Here is a 26157-nt window from a genome sequence, read left to right as displayed (position 1 = left end):
AAGGAAGGCAGTTTTTTTAAAAAACTACGAGTGCAAGAAGGGCGAGACTGCGCAGGCGTGTGATGTCAACAGGACCGTGCGGAGAGTTTAAAAAGGAGACCTCAACTCTGACCATGTTGTGGTTGGTACTGACACTGGGTGCACACATAGAGACAAAATATTCATATCCCCCGTTAAGGACATTCCCTGCTGTAATGAACAATGTAGTTTTCTTCCTCTTTCCAGTCATAGCATCAGCTGGCACATGGTTGTGATTAGAAACATAGAAAATAGGTGCAGGAGTAGGCCATTCGGCCCTTTGAGCCTGCACCGCCATTTATTATGATCATGGCTGATCATCCAAATCAGAACCCCGCCCTAGCCTTCCCTCCATACCCCCTGATCCCCGTAGCCCCAAGGGCCATATCTAACTCCCTCTTAAATACAGCCAATGAACTGGCCTCAACTGTTTCCTGTGGCAGAGAATTCCACAGATTCACCACTCTCTGTGTGAAGAAGTTTTTCCTAATCTCGGTCCTAAAAGGCTTCCCCTTTATCCTCAAACTGTGACCCCTCGTTCTGGACTTCCCCAACATCGGGAACAATCTTCCTGCATCTAGCCTGTCCAATCCCTTTAGGATCTTATACGTTTCAATCAGATCCCCCCTCAATCTTCTAAATTCCAACGAGTACAAGCCCAGTTCATCCAGTCTTTCTTCATATAAAAGTCCTGCCATCCCAGGACTCAATCTGGTGAACCTTCTTTGTACTCCCTCTATGGCAAGGATGTCTTTCCTCAGATAAGGGGACCAAAACTGCACACAATACTCCAGGTGTGGTCTCACCAAGGCCTTGTACAACTGCAGTAGTACCTCCCTGCTCCTGTACTCGAATCCTCTGGCTATAAATGCCAGCATACCATTCGGCTTTTTCACCGCCTGCTGTACCTGCATGCCCACTTTCAATGACTGGTGTATAATGACACCCAGGTCTCGTTGCACCTCCCCTTTTCCTAATCGGCCACCATTCAGATAATAATCTGTTTTCCTATTTTTGCCACCAAAGTGGATAACTTCACATTTATCCACATTAAATTGCATCTGCCATGAATTTGCCCACTCACCCAACCTATCCAAGTCACTCTGCATCCTCTTAGCATCCTCCTCACAGCTAACACTGCCACCCAGCTTCGTGTCATCCGCAAACTTGGAGATGCTGCATTTAATTCCCTCATCCAAGTCATTAATATATATTGTAAACAACTGGGGTCCCAGCACTGAGCCTTGCGGGTACCCCACTAGTCACCACCTGCCATTCTGAAAAGGTCCCGTTTATTCCCACTCTTTGCTTCCTGTCTGCTAACCAATTCTCCATACACATCAATACCTTACCCCCAATACTGTGTGCTTTAAGTTTGCACACTAATCTCCTGTGTGGGACCTTGTCAAAAGCCTTTTGAAAATCCAAATATACCACATCCACTGGTTCTCCCCTAACCACTCTACTAGTTACATCCTCAAAAAATTCTATGAGATTCGTCAGACATGATTTTCCTTTCACAAATCCATGCTGACTTTGTCCGATGATTTCACTGCTTTCCAAATGTGCTGTTTTCACATCTTTGATAACTGACTCTAGCATTTTCCCCACCACCGATGTCAGGCTAACTGGTGTATAATTCCCCGGTTTCTCTCTCCCTCCTTTTTTAAAAAGTGGGGTTACATTAGCCACCCTCCAATCCTCAGGAACTAATCCAGAATCTAAAGAGTTTTGAAAAATTATCATTAATGCATCCACTATTTCTTGGGCTACTTCCTTAAGCACTCTGGGTGCAGACCTTCTGGCCCTGGGGATTTATTTGCCTTTAATCCCTTCAATTTACCTAACACCACTTCCCTACTAATAGTGTCCCCTACTATTTCCAGAAGATTATTTATGTACTCCTTACTGAAGACAGAACCAAAGTAGTTATTCAATTGGTCTGCCATGTCCTTGCTCCCCATGATCAATTCACCTGTTTCTGTCTGTAGGGGACCTACATTTGTCTTAACCAAGCTTTTTCTTTTCACATATCTATAAAAGCTTTTACAGTCAGTTTTTATGTTCCCTGCCAGCTTTCTCTCATAATCTTTTTTCCCTTTCCTAATTTGTCCTCCTCTGCTGGACTCTGAATTTCTCCCCGTCCTCAGGTGTGCCACTTTTTCTGGTTAATTTGTATGTTTCTTCTTTGGAATTGATACTATCCCTAATTTCCCTTGCCAGCCATGGGTGCACTACCTTCCCTGGTTTATTCTTTTGCCAAACTGGGATGAACAATTATTGTAGTTCATCCATGCGATCTTTAAATGCTTGCCATTGCATATCCATTGTCAGCTCCTTAAGTATCATTTGCCAGTCTATCTTAGCTAATTCACGTCTCATACCTTCAAAGTTACCCCTCTTTAAGTTCAGAACCTTCGTTTCTGAATTAACTATGTCACTCTCCGTCTTAATGAAGAATTCCACCATATTATGGTCACTCTTACCCAAGGAGCCTCGCACGACAAGATTGTTAACTCTTCCTCAGCACCCTTACCAAGTTGGTTCACCCAATCTATATGTAGATTGAAGTCACCCGTTATAACTGCTGTTCCTTTATTGCACACATTTCTAATTTCCTGTTTAATACCATCCCCAACCTCACTACTACTGTTAGGTGGCCTGTACACAACTCCCACCAGCGTTTTCTGCCCCTTAGTGTTATGCAGCTCTACCCATATCGATTCCATATCCTCCCAGCTAATGTCCTTCCTTTCTATTGCGTTAATCTCCTCTCTAGCCAGCAATGCTACCCCACCTCCTTTTCTTTCATGTCTATCCCTCCTGAATATTGAATATCCCTGAATGTTGAGCTCCCATCCTTGGTCACCCTGGAGCCATGTCTCTGTGATCCCAACTATATCATATTCATTAATAACTATCTGCACATTCACTTCATCCACCTTGTTATGAATGCTCCTTGCATTGACACACAAAGCCTTCAGGCTTGCTTTTACAACACTCTTAGCCCTTATACAATTATGTTGAAAACTGGCCCTTTTTGATTTTTGCCCTGGATTTGCCTGTCTGCCAGTTTTACTTTTCACCTTACTACTTTTTTGCTTCTACCCTCATTTTACACCCCTCTGTCTCTCTGCACTTGTTCCCATCCCCCTGCCACATTAGTTTAAATCCTCCTGAACAACAGTAGCAAACGCTCCCCCTAGGACATTGGTTCCAGTCTAGCCCAGGTGCAGACCGTCCTGTTTGTACCGGTCCCACCTCCTCCAGAACTGGTTCCAATGCCCCAGAAATTTGAATCCCTCCCCCTTGCACTATTTTTCAAGCCATGTATTCATCTGATATATCCTCCTATTTCTACTCTGACTAGCACGTGGCACTGGTAGTAATCCAGAGATTATTACCTTTGTCAGCAGTTGGACCTTCCAAATACAGGTGTATTCCTGTGAGTAATGTTGTTGTCCCATTGAAATTCCTCAATCCACCTCGTTATAATTCCTGCACTGGAATTATACCGTGGAGGCGATACAATAGGGTTTTTTAAGAGACTCTTTGATAGGTACACGGAGCTTAGAAAAATAGAGGGCTATGCAGTAGGGAAATTCTAGGCAGTGTCTTAAATAGGTTTTTTAAACACAAAATAATCTGCAGATGCTGTGATCAAAGCAACACTTTCAGTACGTTGGATGAACTCAGCAGGTCGGGCAGCATCAGTTAGAAATGATGAGTCGACGTTTCGGGCCAGAACCCTTCGTCAGGACTGAAGAATGAAAGATGGGGAAGGATTTGAAGAATGCTTGTAGCTTCAGTTGAAAGACCAGTAATTTGAAAGACAAAGGGGTGGAGGAGGGGAAATATTGACATCATAGCCATTGAAAACAATGGGTGGTAGAAGAAGGAAGTGGAACCATGAGGGAGCTGGGGGAGGGGGAAGAGTGAAATAGAGATAGAGGAAGGGAGGGGGAGGGAATTACCGGAAGTTGGAGAATTCTATGTTCATACCAAGGAGCTGGAGACTACCTAGGTGGTATATGAGGTGTTACTCCTCCAACCTGAGTTTAGCCTCATCATGGCAGTAGAGGAGGCCACGTATGGACATATCTGAATGGGAGTGGGAAGCAGAGTTGAAGTGGGTGGCCACCGGGAGATCCTGTCTGTTGTGGCAGACGGAGTGGAGGTGCTCGACGAAGCAGTCCCCCAATTTGCATCAGGTTTCACCGATGTAGAGGAGGCTGCACCGGGAGCACCGGATGCAATAGATGACCCCAACAGACTCACAAGTGAAGTGTTGTCTCACCTGGAAGGACTGTTTGGGGCCCTGACTGGTGGCAAGAGATGAGGTGTAGGGACAGGTGTAGCACTTAAGCTTACAGGGGTAAGTACCGGGTGGGAGATCAGTGGGGATGGACGTGCGGATAAGGGAGTGGCGGAGGGACCGATCCCTGCGGAAAGCGGAGAGGGAAAGATGTGCTTAGTGGGTTACATGGTCGGCACAACATTGTGGGCTGAACGGTGCTGTAGATTTCTATGTTTTATGTAATACTGAAGCGTTATAAAGCATTAGTCAGACTGTGTTTGCAGTAGTGTGAGCAGTTTTGGGCCCCTTATCTAAGGAAGGATGTGCTGGCATTGGAGAGGGATCAGAGACAAGAATGATCACAGGAATGAAAGGGTTAACACATGAGGAGTGTTTGATGGCCCTGGGCCTGTACTCACTACGGCTAAGGAGGATGGGGGGGTGGGGGTGGTTTCTCATTGAGACCTATCAAATATTGAAAGGCCTAGATAGTGGACATGGAGAGGAAGTTTCGTAGAGGAAAGAGATTGTGAACTTCTGGAAGGTTCAGAATCCTTAATAGTTAATAATAATATTGTATTATGATATTGTAAATAGCATAATATTATATATTATTATATAATCAATATTATTTTAATTTGCAGTGTTTTCTTTTGCACATTGGTGTTTGTCAGTCTTTATTTACTTCTAGTTTCTTTGTAAAATTCTATTGTATTTCTTTTTTCCTGTAAATGCCTGCAAAAAAATGAATCTCAAGATAATAGATACAGACTTCAATAATAAATTGACTTTTGAACTTCAAACTTCCTTTCATCTCATCTGCTTCAATCACCTGTGCTCCTCTAAAACTTGCAAATTTCCTGAACTGAATTGACTTTATTTCTTACATCCTTCACATACATGAGTAAAAATCTTTATGTTACATCTCTATCCAAATGTGTAAGGTGCAATCATAGTAATATATAATAAATAGAACAGTCAATGTAACATAGAAATACACTCAGATCGGCGTGAGTTAATCAGTCTGACGCCCTGGTGGAAGAAGCTGTCCGGGAGCCTGTTGGTCCTGGCTTTTATGCTGTGGTACCATTTCCTAGATGGTAGCAGATGGAATAGATTGTGGTTGGGGTGACTCGGGTCCCCAGTGATCCTACGGGCCCTTTTTACACACCTGTCTTTGTAAATGTCCTGAATAGTGGGAAGTTCACATCTACAGATGCACTGGGCTGTCCGCACCACTCTCTGCAGAGTCCTGCGATTGAGGGAAGTACAGTCCCCATAGCGGGCAGTGATGCAGCCAGTCAGGATGCTCTCAATTGTGCCCAACACCACCAAAGTCCCGAAAGAGCCAGATTGATGGAGATTTTTTTGTAGTGCGATCACTTGACCTGAATGTGAGGGTTGTCTATTTGTGGGTCTTTAGGTGGCTGCAGCGGCTAACCTTGTCAGGAAATGTAGAGGAGGCTTGACCCAAAAGCAGAGCCATGAAGACTATTCAGCAGTAAATGGTACTTTACTAATAAACTGCAAAATAACAAGCCACAAGGGGCTACAAAACTGGAGAGAACAGATATTTAACATGACAAACAACAAGTTAACCAAAGGCTAGGAGCAACTGGATGAGGCTGGCTTGTTCAATGGTTGAACAAAGGGCTGTGGATGAGAGCTGGGTTTAAAGAGGCTGCAGGTGATGAGTTGGAAATGAGTGGCAGGCAACTCCTATTGGAGACAGGAAAGTGCCTGCCTGTGCAGGCCTGAGAGATCTGGGATCCACATCTTCTGGGATGTTTGGATGGATTCCCTCAAAGGAGAACGCCTGTGTGTGACTTTGTTTAACGTGGAGAGGCTGATGCACAGGAAGCTACCACGTGGTCCTTGACAGATCAGGGTCAGGGTCCAGTGGGATGGAATTCAAGACAAGTGGGGACCCTTCCCTGCTGCAGCTTTCCTCAGTCTTCATTGCCGTTGTGATGTGTCATCATCTTCTGCCAGCTCCACTGTTGAGGTCTTGGTTTGATTGCTGTTTATCTGGAACCTCCCTCTTGATCTTATCGCCACAACTGAACTTACCAGGAGCTAAAGACCAGATGGTGTCGCTCGAGGGATGGCAGGAACTCACAAGCCTCTCTGCCATGAAGATGATCCTAGGAGGAGAAAGCTTTATTGTTCTTCAAATACACAAAGAGAGACCTCAGGAGGAAGTTCCTGTTGAGGTCTGTAAAGGAATGACAAGCAGGTTTCGACCATTCGAATCAATAAGTGAGAAGAAACACTCCAAAGTTGCTACAGATATTTTATTAGAGTATAGTAAGTGAGAACAAAAAAAAGAACCACAGAGATAGATAAAACACTAAGTTTAAAACAATGTGTAAAACAGTTGATAAAAGAACAAGTCCCATACCCTTCTACCAAGTGATGCAAAGGATTAACAAAATAACAAGTCTAAAACAGAGTACAGAATAATTGATACAGTAGCAAATCTCATGCCCTTCTGCTCATCAAGGACTCCGATTAAATGTCCTTGGCACTCATCGCAATTCCAGTCCGAGAACAGAAGTCCGATGAGCTAGCGCATTGTTCATACTTACTCATGTATATAATCGAGAAAGCCTGTGTTTGTTTTCTAACCTCCACATACAGTCATCTACTATTCTAAAACAATTTCTTAATGATAGATAGGGAGGATTTTACATTTCCATTGACCTAGTCTCACTTGTTTCTGAAAATCTAGTCAGTCAAAACTATGCAAACTGAGAAAGGAAACAAGTTGTTATGTTCCTTAATAGTTTACTCTATATACTTCAAGGCCTCATTGACCTCATGAACCAAGACATAATGTCTTATTCATCTGTCTAACTTGCTCATTATAAGTACTGTGAGCAGAAAACTCCATTCCAAGTAAAAAAAAAATCTGTTTTTAACCCTCCCATTGCAAGGTCACAGAAAAATGAAAGGAAGAGGGTGCGTTCTCCAAAGGGAAAATGTCGGGAAAGGACCATGCAGATAGGTGTAAATCACATCACGATTGTTTAGGCAGATAAAATACAGAGAGCAAACAGAGCAGCAAAGAGGGGAAGTATGCTTTTCTGTCTACGGCCATCAATGGCTGAAACTGAAGAGCTTTCCCTATCCATTTGAAATCCATATCCATCCAAAATCTGCTGGGTTATTTCAAATTCCTCGTCCGTCAGCTGAGCTATCAGAGTCTTCTCCGGATCCTCCACAGCTTCCACCGGCAGGCATCCAAATCTAGGCTTCAGGTTCCTTTTGTCATCAATTATTCTGACCTGCAGAACCAATTAGGATCAAAGAGTTATAAAATTCTAACAGTCCAGGGAGCCTTTACCTGAAATTTTATTTCTTTACCTGCTGTATGGATTTTAATTCTTACCAGATCTCGTTGTTTGGATATAATCTTTGCCTCAACACAGTATGCCAACAGAATTAAAGTTTCAGGATCTATTTCTGAAAAGGAAGCAGAAATTAGAGGTGGCACGGTAGTGTGGTAATTAGCATAACGCTTTATAGCACCAGTGATCAGGGTTCAATTCCCACCACTGTCTGTAAGGGGTTTGTGAATTCCCTTGCGACTGCACAGGGCATCCATAAGAGATAGGAGCAGAATTAGACCATTCAGCCCATCGAGTCTGCTCCATCATTCCATCATGGCTGATTTATTATCCCTCTCAACACTCTTTTCCACCTTCTCCCTGCAACCTTTGACAGCCTGACTAATCAAATACATATCAACCTCCACTTTAAATATACCCATGACTTGGCCTCCACAGCCGTCTGTGACAATTAATAGTAGAAACTGTTACACCGAAAGCTCATGAGGTCATGAACGTTCAGCTACGAAAAATATTTATGTATGATTCAGAAACTGGAGTTATCCGTTTGTATTGTCGTGATACGAAAGCTGCTGGAGAATTTGCGAGTGGAAAGAACTGGGATGATATTTGGAAACTTGACTTTTTGAAGCATCATTTGGCAAGTAAATTGCCTTTGGACTGTGTACAAAAGCTCAGGCAACAGAACCCGTCATTACCCGTTACAGGAGTGCTACGCATGTTACGGTTGAGTGCAGATGAGCGAGAGCGAAAATGATCAAACCCAGACGAGATCAAAGTTGAGGTACAAGAATGGTCAGCTTTTGATTTCTCTGCAATTGCAGATTGTGACTTCACATTTGGCAATGAAGAAGTTAATGCCTTATGTCTAAAATATCATGAGTTTCTAGCTGAAAATATTGTAATAGTTAGACAGTTTAATGATTTCAAATTTTCCATGCAAGAAAAAATTAAATCCAAACTGATTTCAAACTTTGCTCAAATGCTGGCATTTGTACTTCAAAATGAACAGTTTTGCGACCTTGCACAGTTGATGGACATTGGGGGAAACTTTCTTGCGTCTAGTGTGGACTGTGAGCGAGGTTTTAGCCTAATGAATCAACTCAAAAACAAGCTGAGAAACCGTTTAGATGAATGTCATTTGGATATGTTAATGAGAATGAAAAGCTATCAATGGGGTGGAAGTTGTATTAGGCAAAATAGAGTTTACGAAAAATGGGTAAATGCCAAAGACAGGAGAGAAACAAAAATAACTGAGTGACTTAAATACGATAAAAATTAAATCTCTCCAAACCGATGGCATGAACATTGACTTCTCTAACCCGTTAATGCCCCTCCTCCCCTTCGTACCCCATCCCTTATTTATTTATTTACTTATTTATTATTATGTTTTTTTTCTTTCCCCTTTGTTTCTCTCTTTTTTTCTCCCTCTGTTCCTCTCACTATAACTCCTTGCCCATCCTCTGGGCTCCCCTCCCCCTTTCTTTCTCCCTAGGCCTCCCGTCCCATGATCCTCTCCCTTCTCCAGCCTCGTATCCCTTTTGCCAATCAACTTTCCAGCTCTTGGCTCCATCCCTCCCCCTCCTGTCTTCTCTTATCATTTCGGATCTCCCCCTCCCCCTCCCACTTTCAAATCTCTTACTATCCCTTCTTTCAGTTAGTCCTGACGAAGGGTCTCAGCCCGAGACGTCGACTGTACCTCTTCTTATAGATGCTGTCTGGCCTGCTGTGTTCACCAGCATTTTGTGTATGTGTGACTTAAATATGTAGTTTTTTTGTTCTTATTCTGTGCAGTTTTATGTCAAATATTTTGTAAACCTACATAAACTGTCCCATGTGTGCATTCAATGTGCACATACTTTTGTCACAGGAAAAAAATTTGCACAACATAAGATTTTTGCGCACACTGAAAACAAAAAATTAGAGGGAACATTGCCTGTGAAGCATTATTTGTCATCAGAACCCCTTTATCCCCACTCTTTGCCTCCTCCCAGTCAGCCAATCTTCTGTCCATGCTAGTACCTTTCCCGTAATACCATGGGCTCTTACCTTGTTAAGCAACATCATGTGTAGCACCTTGTCAAAGGCCTTCTGAAAATCCAAGTAAACAAGTATACAACATCCACTGACTCTCTTTTGTCTCTCCTGCCTGTTATTTCCTCAAAGGATTCCAACAGATTTGTCAGCAACTCCCTGGGTACAGTCAGGGTGACCCCCAAACACACATGCGAATAACTGTCCTTTGTTATTCAAAGAACAAGCCATGGGTGGCAAAGGACATCCTGATCACTAAAAAGAGGGCGTTTAGAGATGGAAATAGGGAGGAGCTGAGGGCAATACAGAGGGACCTGAAAGCCAGGATCAGGGAGGCTAAAGACAGGTACAGGAGGAAGCTTGAGTGGAAACTCCAGCAGATCAACATGAGAGAGGTCTGGAGGGGGATGAGGACCATCACTGGGTTCCGGCAAACTAGCAACAGAGGAGCTGAAGACAGTGTGGACAGGGCCAATGAACTTAACCTGTTCTTTAACAGATTTGACATTGTGGCCCCTGCCCATCCCCCACATGAGCCATCTGTTGTCGGCCCCCAACCAACACATATTCCACTCTCCCCTCCTACCCCTCCTCACAGTCCCCCACCCTGCTCTCATGACTATACACCTTCCCCACACGAAACCACCACGGTGGGCTTCACAGCTGAACAGGTGAGAAGACAGCTGAAATGTCTCAACCCAAGCAAGGCTGCAGGACCGGATGGTGTCAGTACCAGGGTGCTCAAAGCCTGTGCCCCTCAGCTATGTGGAGTACTTTGTCATGTATTCAACCTGAGCCTGAGGCTCCGGAGGGTTCCTGTGCTATGGAAAACATCCTGCCTCGTCCCTGTGCCGAAGACGCCGCGCCCCAGCGGCCTCAATGACTACAGACCGGTGGCATTGACCTCCCACATCATGAAGACCCTGGAGAGACTTGTTCTGGAGCTGCTCTGGCCTATGGTCAGGCCACACTTAGATCCCCTCCAGTTCGCCTACCAGCCCCGACTAGGAGTTGAGGATGCCATCATCTACCTGCTGAACCGTGTCTATGCCCACCTGGACAAGCCAGCGAGCACTGTGAGGGTCATGTTTTTTGACTTCTCCAGTGCGTTCAATGCCATCCGCCCTGCTCTGCTGGGGGAGAAGCTGACAGTGATGCAGGTGGATGCTTCCCTGGTGTCATGGATTCTTGATTACCTGACTGGCAGACCACAGTACGTGTGCTTGCAACACTGTGTGTCCGACAGAGTGATCAGCAGCACTGGGGCTCCACAGGGGACTGTCTTGTCTCCCTTTCTCTTCACCATTTACACCTTGGACTTCAACTACTGCACAGAGTCCTGTCATCTTCAGAAGTTTTCGGATGACTCTGCCATAGTTGGATGCATCAGCAAGGGAGATGAGGCTGAGTACGGGGCTACGGTAGGAAACTTTGTCACATGGTGTGAGCAGAATTATCTGCAGCTTAATGTGAAAAAGACTAAGGAGCTGGTGGTAGACCTGAGGAGAGCTAAGGTACCGGTGACCCCTGTTTCCATCCAGGGGGTCAGCGTGGACATGGTGGAGGATTACAAATACCTGGGGATACGAATTGACAATAAACTGGACTGGTCAAAGAACACTGAGGCTGTCTACAAGAAGGGTCAGAGCTGTCTCTATTTCCTGAGCAGACTGAGGTCCTTTAACACCTGCCGGACGATGCTGAGGATGTTCTACGAGTCTGTGGTGGCCAGTGCTGTCATGTTTGCTGTTGTGTGCTGGGGCAGCAGGCTGAGGGTAGCAGACACCAACAGGATCAACAAACTCATTCATAGGGCCAACAAAGTTGTGGGGATGGAACTGGACTCTCTGACGGTGGTGTCTGAAAAGAGGATGCTGTCCAAGTTGCATGCCATCTTGGTCAATGTCTCCCATCCACTACATAATATACTGGGTGGGCACAGGAGTACATTCAGCCAGAGACTCATTCCACCGAGATGCAACACAGAGCGTCATAGGAAGTCATTCCTGCCTGTGGCCATCAAACTTTACAACTCCTCCCTTGGAGGGTCAGACACCCTGAGCCGATAGGCTGGTCCTGGACTTATTTCATAATTTACTGGCATAATTTACATATTACTATTTAACTATTTATGGTTCTATTACTATTTATTATTTATGGTGCAACTGTAACAAAAACCAAAATCCCCCGGGATCAATAAAGTATGACTATGATTATAACTGTGTAACCCAAGCTAAAATGTAACAATAAGTGAACTTGTACATACCACACGAAAGCATTTAAGCACAAGAACAATAAATAGCACTGGTCATTAGGAATGCTGGGACAGGCTGTCAACAGTCCCACCCCCCCCCCCCCCCATCCGAGTGCACAATATGATCTCTCTTTATGGCTTTTCAGTTGCCTACTGCTGAGTTTTAAAGGTTCGCAATCCTCTAACTTCCCACTAATCTTTTGCTATATAATATGCCCTCTCTTTTCCTGTTTTCCTGTCTTTGACTTCCCTTGTCAGCCATGGTTGCCTCATCCTCCCTTTAGAATACCCTTTCTTCCTTGGGTTGCATCCTTCCTGTCCTTCCAAATTTCCCCCAGAAACTCCAGCCATTGCTGTTCTGCCATCATCCCTGCTTGTGTCTCCTTCCAATCAACTCCCTCTCAAACTGCATGGTGAATCCTATCATATTATGATCACCGTCTCTTAAAGGTTCCTTTACCATAAGCTCCTTAATCAAATCTGGTTCATTGCATAACACCGAATCCAGAGTTGCCTTTCCCCTGGTGGGTTCAACCACAAGCTGCTCTAAAAAGCCATTCATAGACATTCAACAAATTCACTCTCTGGGGATCCGGCACCAACCTGATTTTTGCAATCTACCTGCGTATTGAAATTCACCATGACTATCCTACCATTGTCCTCTTTACATGTCTCTTTTATTTCTTGTTGAAATTCATATCTCAAATCCTGGCTATTGTTCAGAGGCCTGTAAATAACTCTCATCAAGGTCTTTTTAATCTTGCAGTTTCTTAACTCAACTCACAAGGATTCTACATCTTCCAATCCTATGTCACCTCATTCTAATGATTTGATTTCAACTTTTACCAATCGAGCCATCCACTCCCTCTGCCTACCTGCCTGTCCTTTTGATACAATGTACATCCTTTGATCTTCAGCTCCCAGCTATAATCTTCTTTCAGCCACAACGCAGTGATGCCCACGACATCATACCTGCCAATCTCCAGCTGCAATACGAGGTCATCTACCTTATTCCATATACTGCGTGCATTGAAATATGACACCTTCAGTCCTGTATTCATCACTCTTTTCCATTTTGCCCCCATGTTACACTTTAACTCTTCTCGCGAACTGCAATTTTGCTCTATCATTTGCCTGTCCTTCCTCACAGTCTCACTACACATTGCATTGGCTTGTATACCAACTGCACCAGCCTTAGCCCTATCACTCTCATTCCCATTCCCTCTGCCAACTTTGTTTGAACCCTCCCCAACAGCAAACTTTCTCGCTAGGATATTGGTCCCCCTTCGGTTCAGGTGTAACCCATCCTTTCTGTACATGTCATACCTTCCCCAGAAGAGATCCCAAAGATCCAGAAATCTGAAACATTGCCCCGTGCACCACTTCCTCAGCCACTCTATCATCTGTACCATCATCCTATTCCTGTCCTGACTGGCACATGGTACTGGGAGTAATCCAGAGATCACTACCTTGGAAGTCCTGTTCTTCAGCCTCTTCTCTAATTCCCCATATTCACTGTGCAGGACCTCTTCCCCCTTTCTACCCATTTCAGTGGTGCCAATGTGCACCAGGAAATTTGGTTGTTCGCCCTCCCTCTTGAGAATCTTCTGCAGCTGCTCTGAGACATCCTGGACCCTAACACTTCAGAGACATCACACCATCCTGACTTCTCTTTCGTGGCACAGGGGAATAGCCACGGGGGAATCCTGTACTAACTGCTTACTCCCCTTACTTTTCCTGGTAGTTACCCACCTACTACCTGAAGCCTGCACTCTGGGTGTGAGCACCTCAGTAAAAGTCTCATCTGTGAGGCTCTCAGCCTCCCGGATGGTCCTGTGTACGTCCAGCTCCAGTTCCAGCTCCTAGACTTTGTTAGAGGGAGTTAGATATGGCCCTTGTGGCTAAAGGGATCAGGGGGTATGGAGGGAAGGCAGGTACAGGGTTCTGAGTTGGATGATCAGCCATGATCATACTGAATGGCGGTGCAGGCTTGAAGGGCCGAATGGCCTACTCCTGCACCTATTTTCTATGTTTCAATCCTGAGCTGAGGTTAGGTGTACTTCCAACAGATGTGGTCATTAGGGAAACCATTATGTACCCTGCAATCCCACATTTTACAGGAAGAGCATTCCACTTTCCTTCGGGTGCACTGGTTTGCTCCCACATTTCAAAGTTTTACAGGTTAGTTAGTTAATTGATCAAATGGGTGTAATTGGGTTTCAAATGCTCATTGGGGATGGAAGGGCCTGTCACTGTGTTGTACCTCTAAATTTAAAAAAAATTACAATTCAGACTGCCCTACAATGTGCTATCCCTCACCTCTCAAGGAGAATTCCTCAAATTCAGGCCATTCTACCAACACTTTTCTGCACTACAATGGCTTTCACTTAAAGTGTAGTGACCAACATCAGAGGCAACTCTCGAATTAAAATTGAGCTGGTACTTACAGAGATTTACCTTGAATTCCTTACACCAAAAATCACTCTTAACATTTCTACTTTCTGTGTCCAATATTAAAGCTCTGGATCCAATTTCCTTTTTAATCACTTACTCAGTATATCCCATTGGTAAACACACATACACAGTCTTCTGTCAATGGTCAGGAACAGGAAAAGGACTGAAATTCAAAGATTCACAACCATCCAGACAAAGACATTTCTTCTCATATGTCCTGAATGACTAATATTTTATCTGGAGACTGTGACCCTCATGCCAGGGAAAACAATGATCCGGCCAAGCCCCAGAAGAATTTTCTCTGTTTCAAAGAGATGCCCTCCCATTTCCATAAACTCCAGAGTACAGACTCTGTCTGCTTAATCCTATGAACACATCAAACGGATGATATCTTGTCCTGGGTCTGAACAACAGAGTGTTTATTATGCTCTGGCAATGAATCATGTTGCCATTCACTCCAGGTCAGGTGGAGGTCTCCTGGTACAATATGGAAATCCCTCTCTGACATTGCACACTGAGAGGTTTAGGTCTATAATCATGCTGTGACACAACACCACTGCACCACAAGACAAATGAAATAGTGGAGTCAGTAATCTGTCCTTAATTGGAATGGACATCCCATATTTATTCAGTCAATTTTCCAGTTTCCCTGCTATGTCCATTTCCCTGGCTTACTAACATTTGACAAGGGGATTCAAAGAGACAAGAGATTCTGCAGATGCTGGAAATCCAGAGCAACACACACAAATTGTTGGAGGAACTCAGCAGGTCAGGAATAAATAATTGACATTTCTGGCCAAGACCCTTCATCAGGAATTGGCCCCATTTAGGGATATGTATTCAAACACCAATAAGTGTCGACTGTTTTACCAGTCTATACGGAATGATTGTTTCTGCGATGCTGCACTCCCTCGCATCAGATATCAGATACTATGTACCCGTGATACTCCTGCAAGTCAGTTCTTCATTGCACCTGTACAAACGTTTGTACTTATGCATGCGACAATAAACTTGACTTTGGCATTTTTTTGGATACACCACAGGGTAAGAGGCCCTTCCAGGCCAATGAGCCTGTACAGCTCAGTTACACCCATGTGGCCTCTGGTTATGGTGCAAATCAATACAGAGGCAACCGTCAGCTATTTCACAGTGCAACCAGGTGCATTTACATAGCACCTTAATGTGACAGATCCCCCAAGATAATTTACAGGTTTGCTGTCAAAATGTATTGACATTTAGACAATGAGGAAATATTGGGACAAGTGAACATGTTCATGGAAGTGTTAAAGGACACAGAGAATATAGACACAGTAACAGGCCCTTCAGCTTATCTTGTCTATACTGCCCTGATCTGCTGCCTAGTTTAATCCAACTCTAACTGAACTGTATCCCTCCATAAGACCATGAGACATAGGAGCAGATTACACTATTAAGGTCCCCTTGATTCTCACTCATTGCCTCCTGCCAGTTGGCCAATCTTCTCTCCATGCTAGTATGTTTCCTGTAATACCATGGGCTCTTATTCTGCTAAGCAGCCTCATGTGCCGCACCATGTCAAAGACCTTCAAACCCCTCCCATTCAGTTACCTATGCAAACTTATCTTAGAAGTTACATTTGAACCCCCATCTACCACTTCCACTGGCATCACTTGTCTTCAGAGTCCTCGAGGGAGATCAGTGAGGTAGTGAGGGGGACAGGTTGAAGGAGGGACTTTCACAGATCAGTGCTGAGACTGCTGAAGGCAAGGGTTGATACTTTTTGCTGAGTGGGATTAAACTTGACCTCAAAACTTACCACTGAGTGACTGGATGAGAAAGCTTACTGCTTGGATGATACTGTTCTGATCCTGAGTTAAGGTGAGGGGCTGTCCAGGTGGATCAGCCTTCTTAATTCCCAACAGATTCAGCACCTTCTCCACACTGGCTCTGCTCCTTCCCTCCATCGCATCCAGCATTTGAAGATCAGGTTGCAGCCCTTCACGCATCTGGTCAAGCTGCAAACATGTGACAAGGTCAGGACAACAGAATAATTTCCAAGTCTTCTATTCATTACAGAAATGGAATTCATGCTAAGCAGTAGAACATTTTCCCTTTTCTGATCTACCCTCAGTGGCCATTTTATTAGGTACATCTGTACCTCAATGAAAATATCTAATCAGCCAATCATGTCACAGCAACTCAATGCATAAAAGCATGCAGACATGGTCAAGGTGTTGTTCAGACCAAACATCAGAATGGGGAAGAAATGTGATCTAAGTGACTTTGACCGTGGAATGATTGTTGGTGTCACACAGGGTAATTTGAGTGTCTCAGAGATTCTGCATACAAAACACATCGAACCTTGAAGTGGATGGGCTACAACAGCAGATGACCAGAAACGTACGCTCAGTGGCCGTTGTATTAGGTAGTGGAGCTATCTAATAAAGTAGCCACTGAGTGTACAATGCAGGGATCTAGTATATTCTTCTGAGCTGTTCAGTGGCTGAAAGTGAACACAAATTCCCATTCTGCATCAGTGAAGAATTCCACTCTCACCATAGCTGTTCTTGTTAATACACCTCCTCTCTGCTAACAGCAAGAAGTCTATGTGATATTAATTTGGCCTTGTCATTTGTATGTGAGACAATGTGACACAGTTATTACGCACAGACCTTGTGCTGAGCAATGGAACATTTTCCCTCTTCTGAGCTGTTAACAGCAAGGGGTCTTTGTGATATTAATTTGGCTTTAACTTTAAACAAACAACAAAAATTACCTCCTTTAATCTTGCTATAACACCGGGCCAGGTGGATGGAAGAGCAAACCTCCGCTGATGTTAGGGGCCTTCTTTTGAAATTGATTTAGAAGATGAAACACACCCAAAATGCCAGAGGAACTCAGCAGGCCAGGCAGCATCTATAGTTTCTCCAGCATTTTATGTTTCCAAAGATGCTGCCTGGCCTGCTGAGTTGCTCCAGCATTTTGCATGTTGCTTGGATGTCCAGCATCTGCTGGCCACTTTATTAGGTACATCTGCTTGTTAATTCAAATATCTAATCAGCCAATCATGTGGCCACAACTCAATGCATTAAAGTGGTTCAATTATCAAGAGGTTCAGTTGTTGTTCAGACCAAACATCAGAATGAGGAAGAAAATCGGTTGGCAGACAGGAAACAGAGAGTAGGGATGAACGGGTCCCTTTCAGAATGGCAGGCAGTGACTAGTGGGGTACCGCAAGGCTCAGTGCTGGGACCTCAGCTATTTACAATATACATTAATGATTTAGATGAAGGGATTAAAAGTAACTTTAGCAAGTTTGCAGATGACACAAAGCTGGATGGCAGTGTGAAATGTGAGGAGGATGTTATGAGAATGCAGGGTGAATTGGACAGGTTGGGTGAGTGGGCAGATGCAGTTTAATGTGGATAAATGTGAGGTTATCCACTTTGGTGGCAAGAACAGGAAGGCAGATTAGGAGAAGGGAAAGTACATTGAGATCTGAGTGTCCTTGTTCATCAGTCACTGAAGTAAGCTTGCAGGTACAGCAGACAGTGAAGAAAGCTAATGGCATGTTGGCCTTCATAGTAGTCATAGACATAGTCATACTTTATTGATCCTGGGGGAAATTGGTTTTTGTTCCAGTTGCACCATAAATAATAAATAGTAATAGAACCATAAATAGTTAAATAGTAATATGTAAATTATGCCAGTAAATTATGAAATAAGTCCAGGACCAGCCTATCGGCACAGGGTGTCTGACTCTCCAGGGGAGGAGTTGTAAAGTTTGATGACCACAGGCAGGAATGACTTCCTATGACGCTCTGTGTTGCATCTCGGTGGGATGAGTCTCTGGCTGAATGTACTCCTGCGCCCAACCAGTACATTATGTAGTGGATGGGAAACATTGACCAAGATGGCATGCAACTTAGACAGCATCCTCTTTTCAGACGCCACCATGAGAGAGTCCAGTTCCATCCCTACAACATCACTGGCCTTACGAATGAGTTTGTTGATTCTGTTGGTGTCTGCTACCCTCAGCCTGCTGCCCCAGCACACAACAGCAAACATGACAGCACTGGCCACCACAGACTCGTAGAACATCCTCAGCATCGTCCTGCAGATGTTAAAGGACCTCGGTCTCCTCAGGAAATAGAGACGACTCTGACCCTTCTTGTAGACAGCCTCAGTGTTCTTTGACCAGTCCAGTTTATTGTCAATTCGTATCCCCAGGTATTTGTAATCCTCCACCATGTCCACACTGACCCCCTGGTTGGAAACAGGGGTCACCGGTACCTTAGCTCTCCTCAGGTCTACCACCAGCTCCTTAGTCTTTTTCAGATTAAGCTGCAGATAATTCTGCTCACACCATGTGACAAAGTTTCCTTCATAACAAGGGGAGTTGAGTATAGGAGCAAAGACGTCTTTCTGCAGTTGTACAGGGCCTTGGTGAGACCACACCTGGAGTATTGTGTGCAGTTTTGGTCTCCAAATTTGAGGAAGAACACTCTTGCTATTGAGGGAGTGCAGCGTGGGTTCACGAGGTTAATTCCCAGGATGGCGAGACTGTCATATGTTGAAAGACTGGAGCAACTGGGTTTGTATACACTGGAACTTAGAAGGATGAGAGGGGATCTGATTGAAACGTATAAGATTATTAAGGGATTGGACACGCTAGAGGCAGGAAGCATGTTCCCGATGTTGGGGGAGTTCAGAACTAGAGGCCACGGTTTAAGAATAAGGGGTAGACCATTTAGAACGGAGTTGAGGAAAAACTTTTTCACCCAGAGAGTTGTGGATCTGTGGAATGCTCTGCCTCAGAAGGCAGTGGAGGCCAATTCTCTGGATGCTTTCAAGAAAGAGTTAGGTAGAGCTCTTAAAGATAGCAGAGTGAAGACATATGGGGAGAAGGCAGGAACAGGGTACTGATTGTGGATGATCAGCCATGATCACAGTGAATGGCGGTGCTGGCTCGAAGGGTCGAATGGCCTACTCCTGCACCTATTGTCTATGGTTCCAAGTAGCTGTTTGCATGCTACAGTGGCCACACCCCGGTACACCGCTTCAACAGATGGGCTAAACCAGGTGAGGGTAGCTGGTAACCTCATACCCTGGTGAGATAGGGACACACTTGTCTGAGTTTGCAAAAGTCAGCTCCAGTCGACTGGACAGATGAGATCTACAGTGAGATCCGACGGCCAGGAAGGCAGTCCTGCAACGCTCAGTGGGGAGCAAAGGGCAGGACAGGGCACAGAGCATGTCATGGTTATCCACTGCAACCAAGGAAGACCACAGTTTATGACGCTTGTTCGTCCCACTGGACCTGGACTTCTGAGTTCAAGAGAATGGAGCTGCCCAAGTGCAACGGCTTTTACACTTTAAAAACTCTCCCGCACAGGTTTCCTTCCATTGTCGGACACAATGGACAACCACCAATAAAGTGGCCACTGAGTGTACATCACAGTGCTCCTGGGGTCTCTCGACACCAAGGGGCAGCTGGAATTGCAGGATTATTCAAGACCAATGTCACTGAGTTCACAAGGTTAGAAGGAATATTATTGACCAATTTTGCTACTTCCATATTCCACATTATTTCCAAAGCAATGAAGAAGAATTCTTTGAATTCCGTATTAATGGAATTCATTGCCACAGACGGCAGTGGGGGCCAAACCATTGGGTATATTTAAAGTGGAGGTTGATAGATTCTTGATTAGTAAGGGTGCCCATGGTTATTGGGAGAAGGCAGGGAATGAGATGGAGAGGGACAATAAATCAGCCATGATGAAATGGGGGAGCAGACTTGATGGGCCGAATGGCCCAATTTTGCTCTATGTCTTATAGTCTTATGGTCTATTGGAGTACAATAGGGAGAGCAAGCTGTTGCCCATGCAGTAGGCCCCCCTCTCCATGCACCTGATGAATGCAAAGGAATGGAAGAACATAGAACATAGAACGTAGAATAGTACAGCACAGTACAGGCCCTTCGGCCCACAATGTTGTGCCGACCCTCAAACCCTGCCTCCCATATAAGCCCCCACCTTAAATTCCTCCATATACCTGTCTAGTAGTCTCTTAAACTTCACGAGTGTATCTGCCTCCACCACTGACTCAGGCAGTGCATTCCACGCACCAACCACTCTCTGAGTAAAAAACCTTCCGCTAATATCCCCCTTGAACTTTCCACCCCTTACCTTAAAGCCATGTCCTCTTGTATTGAGCAGTGGTGCCCTGGGGAAGAGGCGCTGGCTATCCACTCTATCTATTCCTCTTATTATCTTGTACACCTCTATCATGTCTCCTCTCATCCTCCTTCTCTCCAAAGAGTAAAGCCCTAGCTCCCTTAATCTCTGATCATAATGCATACTTTCTAAACCAGGCAGCATCCTGGTAAATCTCCTCTGCACCCTTTCCAATGCTTCCATATCCTTCCTATAGTGAGGTGACCAGAACTGGACACAATACTCCAAGTGTGGCCTAACCAGAGTTTTATAGAGCTGCATCATTACATCGCGACTCTTAAACTCCATCCCTCGACTTATGAAAGCTAACACCCCATAAGCTTTCTTAACTACCCTATCCACCTGTGAGGCAACTTTCAGGGATTTGTGGAAATGTACCCCGAGATCCCTCTGCTCCTCCACACTACCAAGTATCCTGCCATTTACTTTGTACTCTGCCTTGGAGTTTGTCCTTCCAAAGTGTACCACCTCACACTTCTCCGGGTTGAACTCCATCTGCCACTTCTCAGCCCACTTCTGCATCCTATCAATGTCTCTCTGCAATCTTCGACAATCCTCTACACTATGCACAACACCACCAACCTTTGTGTCGTCTGCAAACTTGCCAACCCACACACCTACCCCCACATCCAGGTCGTTAATAAAAATCACGAAAAGTAGAGGTCCCAGAACAGATCCTTGTGGGACACCACTAGTCACAATCCTCCAATCTGAATGTACTCCCTCCACCACCACCCTCTGCCTTCTGCAGGCAAGCCAATTCTGAATCCACCTGGCCAAACTTCCCTGGATCCCATGCCTTCTATCTTTGTGAATAAGCCTACCGTGTGGAACCTTGTCAAATGCCTTACTAAAATCCATATAGATCACATCCACTGCACTACCTTCATCTATATGCCTGGTCACCTCCTCAAAGAACTCTATCATGCTTGTTAGACATGATCTGCCCTTCACAAAGCCATGCTGACTGTCCCTGATCAGACCATGATTCTCTAAATGCCTAAAGATCCTATCTCTAAGAATCTTTTCCAACAGCTTTCCTACCACAGACGTAAGGCTCACTGGTCTATGATTACCCGGACTATCCCTACTACCTTTTTTGAACAAGGGAACAACATTCGCCTCCCTCCAATCTTCCGGTACCATTCCCGTGGACAACGAGGACATAAAGATCCTAGCCAGAGGCTCAGCAATCTCTTCTCTCTCCTCGTGGAGCAGTCTGGGGAATATTCCATCAGGCCCCGAGGACTTATCTGTCCGAATGTATTTTAATAACTCCAACACCTCCTCTCCCTTAATATCAGCGTGCTCCAGAACATCAACCTCACTCATATTGTCCTCACCATCATCAAGTTCCCTCTCATTGGTGAATACTGAAGAGAAGTATTCATTGAGAACCTCGCTCACTTCCACAGCCTCCAGGTACATCTTCCCACCTTTATCCCTAATCGGTCCTACCTTCACTCCTGTCATCCTTTTGTTCTTCACATAATTGAAGAATGCCTTGGGGTTTTCCTTTACCTTACTCGCCAAGGCCTTCTCATGCCCCCTTCTTGCTCTTCTCAGCCCCTTCTTAAGCTCCTTTCTTTCTTCCCTATATTCTTCAATAGACCCATCTGATCCTTGCTTCCTAAACCTCATGTATGCTGCCTTCTTCCTCCTGACTAGATTTTCCACCTCACTTGTCACCCATGGTTCCTTCACCCTACCATTCTTTATCTTCCTCACCGGGACAAATTTATCCCTAACATCCCACAAGAGATCTCTAAACATCGACCACATGTCCATAGTACATTTCCCTGCAAAAACATCATCCCAATTCACACCCGCAAGTTCTAGCCTTATAGCCTCATAATTTGCCTTTCCCCAATTAAAAATTTTCCTGTCCTCTTTGATTCTATCCTTTTCCATGATAATTATAAAGGCCAGGGAGTGGTGGTCACTGTCCCCCAGATGCTCACCCACTGAGAGATCTGAGACCTGACCTGGTTCATTACCTAGTACTAGATCTAGTATGGTATTCCCCCTGGTCGGCCTGTCCACATACTGTGACAGGAATCCGTCCTGGACACACTTAACAAACTCTGCTCCATCTAAACCTTTGGAACTAATCAGGTGCCAATCAATATCAGAGAAGTTAAAGTCACCCATGATAACAACCCTGTTATTTTTGCACCTTTCCAAAATCTGCCTCCCAATCTGCTCCTCTGTATCTCTGCTGCTACCAGGGGGCCTATAGAATATCCCCAGTAGAGTAACTGCTCCCTTCCTGTTCCTGACTTCCACCCATATTGACTCAAAAGCGGATCCTGCTACATTTCCCACCCTTTCTGTAGCTGTAATAGTATCCCTGACCAGTAATGCCACCCCTCCTCCCCTTTTTCCGTCCTCTCTATCCCTTTTAAAGCACTGAAATCCAGGAATATTGAGAATCCATTCCTGCCCTGGTGCCAGCCAAGTCTCTGTAATGGCCACTACATCATAATTCCATGTATGTATCCAAGCTCTCAGTTCATCACCTTTGTTCTTGATGCTTCTTGCATTGAGGTACACACATTTCAGCCCTTCTACCTTACTGTCTTTACACCATTTATTCTGCTTCTCTTGAAACCCTCTGAAACCCTCTCTGTATGTTAGATCTGGCTTTACTCCATGCACTTCTTTCACTGCTCTATCGCTCCGGGTCCCATTCCCCTTGCAAATTAGTTTAAACCCTCCCGAACCATGCTAGCAAACCTATCTGCAAGGATATTGCTCCCCCTCGAGTTCCGGTGCAACCCATCCAATCTGTACAGGTCCCACCTTCCCCTGAAGAGATCCCAATGATCTAAAAATCTAACACCCTGTTCCCTGCACCAACACCTCAGCCACACATTCAACTGCCATCTCCTCCAATCCTTACCATCTCTGTCACGTAGCACTGGCAGCAATCCTGAGAACATCACCCTTGAGGTCCTGTTCTTCAGCCTTCTGCCTAATTCCCGAAACTCACACTTCAGGACCTCATCCCTCTTCCTACCTATGTCGTTGGTCCCAACATGTATCACGACTTCTGGTTGCTTTCCCTCTCGTACCAGGATGTTGTGCACCCGGTCAGAGACATCCCGGACCCTGGCACCCGGGGGACAACAAACCATGCGGGTGTCCTTCTCGCGTCCACAAAATCTCCTGTCTGCTCCCCTGCCTATAGAGTTTCCAATGACGACAGCTCTCCTCTTCTCTGTCCCACCCTTCTGCACCACAGGGTCAGACTCAGTGCCGGAGGCCCTGCCACCGTGGCTCACACCTGGTTGGTCATCCCCGCCAACAGTATCCAGGACGGTAAACTTATTATTCAGGGGAATGATTACAGGGGTGCTCTGCACTACCTGTCTGCTCACCTTCGCTTTCCCCCCTCTGACTGTCACCCAACGACCTGCTTCCGACAGCCTAGGTGTGACTACCTCCCTGTAGCTCTCATCTATGACTGCCTCATTCTCCCTTATGAGTCGAAGAGACCAATACAGTTTGACACCAGCACAGTCATAGGAGTTACGAGTCAATGTGGAGCTCAACATAGGACTGCCAGCTCTGGATTTACCCCTGCAGCCTTCCCCATGCTTTGCTTTACTCCTATTTCTCCACTCCTTATATTTTTAAGAACCATTCAATAATGTTCCCTAGAAAATTATCTAGTATTGCAATGAATTCCAAGGTTTTGAAAGCCTAGCATAATGCAGAGCTAGGACAATAGTGCTGCAGTCCTACCCAGGATAAATTTCATGCAACTTCTTGTTTGAGATGAGATGCCAAAACACCGTGGCTGCCACCTTGGGCGCTATTTTAGAAATAACAATCTTAGGACTATTGAAACCAGAACTTCACTCCATCCCAAAGTTTCTTTCCCCTGGCAGTTAATCTGATCAACCATTCTAAATACCAACCCCCGCCCCCCCCCCACCGCATCAGTGCACAGTAAACACTTCAAATCTCTTTTTATAATGCTGTTTACATTGTAAATATATGCACATTTTACGCACATTTATGGACATTTTATTCCATATCTATACTTATAACTTTATTTGGTATATAATTATTTATCTTTATTTTTTACAATTGTCAAATATTGCTGTTTTGTGTTGCATGTCGCACTTTGACCAACACACCACAGCAAATTCCTAATACATGTAAATGTGTATGGTGAATAAAGTTGATCCTAATTCTTGATAGGTATAAAAATGCTTTGAGAAATAGTCTTTAAGTGTGGCCTCACTCACACTTGAGGATCTGTAGTGTCTTAAGAGCTTTTGGTATTGGTTTTAACGTCAAACAACAGTGCAAAGATTCAGTAAAGATTTAATACCACATCCTGCATAGTTTCCATGCACAAAGCCAAGATCCCTTGCAATGTAGAGAGAAGGTGCTTGGTACAAACCATTGCATCAAGAACTGGGAGATTTTCACTGCTGCCAAGAATATCGAGGACCATGTTGAGGAGCGACAGCCTCTGCTCTGCAGACAACTTTGTCAGCCCATCTACCGAAGAAGCAATTGTGAATTTCTCATCTGTAACTGACACTGCACCTGAGATGGAAAAGGCAGAATCTTTAATACAATTTTAAGCACTTTATTTTTTGCTAGTAATTTAATCCAAAATCTAATATTCAGAGCAAAAGGAAAGGTAAATAATGTTCTAAGATGTTTCATCAATCAGAGAATCATACAGCACTGAAACAAACCCGTTGGGTTCAGCCCATGTATGACAACTGTAATGATTATCTACACTAACTCTACTTGTCTACATTAGGACTGAATCTCTCAAAATTCAAGATTCAGGATTGTTTATTGTCATTCTTCAGTACACGAGTGTAAAGGAAAATGAAATGATTGTTACTCCTGATCTGATGCAGCATAAAAAAAACCACAATAAGCATTAAAACACAGAAAATAAAAATATAAAATCAATCCTGTAAAACACAATGTACAACTGCTGAGTGTAGATCTAGATACATGAGATTCTCTTCTATACGTACATGAGCTGATTGTATGAACTTCATGTGATGCTAGTTGCAGGAGTATCTGAACATAAGGTGACTCAGAAAGGAAATGATAAATTGGCTGTTGTAGATGTGGTAGTGGTGTTGGGGGCTGAGGTGCTGTGGGTTAGTGGTTGGAGCTATTGATCAGCCTGACAGCTTGGGGGCAGTAATGATTTTTGAGTCTGGTTGTCCTTGTGTGAATGCTACGTAGCCTCTTCCCTAATGGGAGTGGGCAAACAGTCGAAGAGCGGCATGGATGGGATCCTTCATGATAATGCTGGACTTTTTCTGGTACCTTTCTGTATATAGATCCTTGATGGTGGGTAGGTTGCTGCCTGTCCCAATACCTTTGAAACTTGGTAGCAGTGTCTGACTCTTTCATTTGCTCTGTGGCTAGGCACAACTGAAATGCCATCTATAAATTTGCCGATGACACAACTATTGTTGGCGGAACTTCAGATGGTGATGAGGGGTATACAGGAATAAGACAGGTTAGCTGGTTGAGTGGTGTCGCAAC

General features: G+C 44.6%; 1 protein-coding gene across 3 annotated transcripts in view; it reads right to left on the bottom strand.

The window, feature by feature from the left end:
* Nucleotides 1-6594: 6594 nt before the first annotated feature.
* Nucleotides 6595-26157, bottom strand: part of LOC140191694 (gasdermin-E-like) — a 79929-nt gene continuing 60366 nt past the window's right edge. For all 3 annotated transcript variants that reach the window (XM_072249345.1, XM_072249344.1, XM_072249346.1), the window contains 4 exons: nucleotides 25037-25185; nucleotides 16203-16401; nucleotides 7707-7780; nucleotides 6595-7602 (listed from right to left, as the gene is read on the bottom strand). In XM_072249345.1, the coding sequence (XP_072105446.1) occupies nucleotides 7345-7602; nucleotides 7707-7780; nucleotides 16203-16401; nucleotides 25037-25185 (680 nt within the window). In that variant the 3' untranslated portion in view covers nucleotides 6595-7344. The remainder of the gene's footprint in view (nucleotides 7603-7706; nucleotides 7781-16202; nucleotides 16402-25036; nucleotides 25186-26157) is intronic.

The sequence above is a fragment of the Mobula birostris genome, chromosome X (genome assembly GCF_030028105.1).
Source record: "Mobula birostris isolate sMobBir1 chromosome X, sMobBir1.hap1, whole genome shotgun sequence".
Classification (NCBI taxonomy): domain Eukaryota; kingdom Metazoa; phylum Chordata; class Chondrichthyes; order Myliobatiformes; family Myliobatidae; genus Mobula; species Mobula birostris.
Note: the sequence above shows the minus strand (reverse complement) of the source record. Positions and strands in the feature narration are given on the sequence as shown.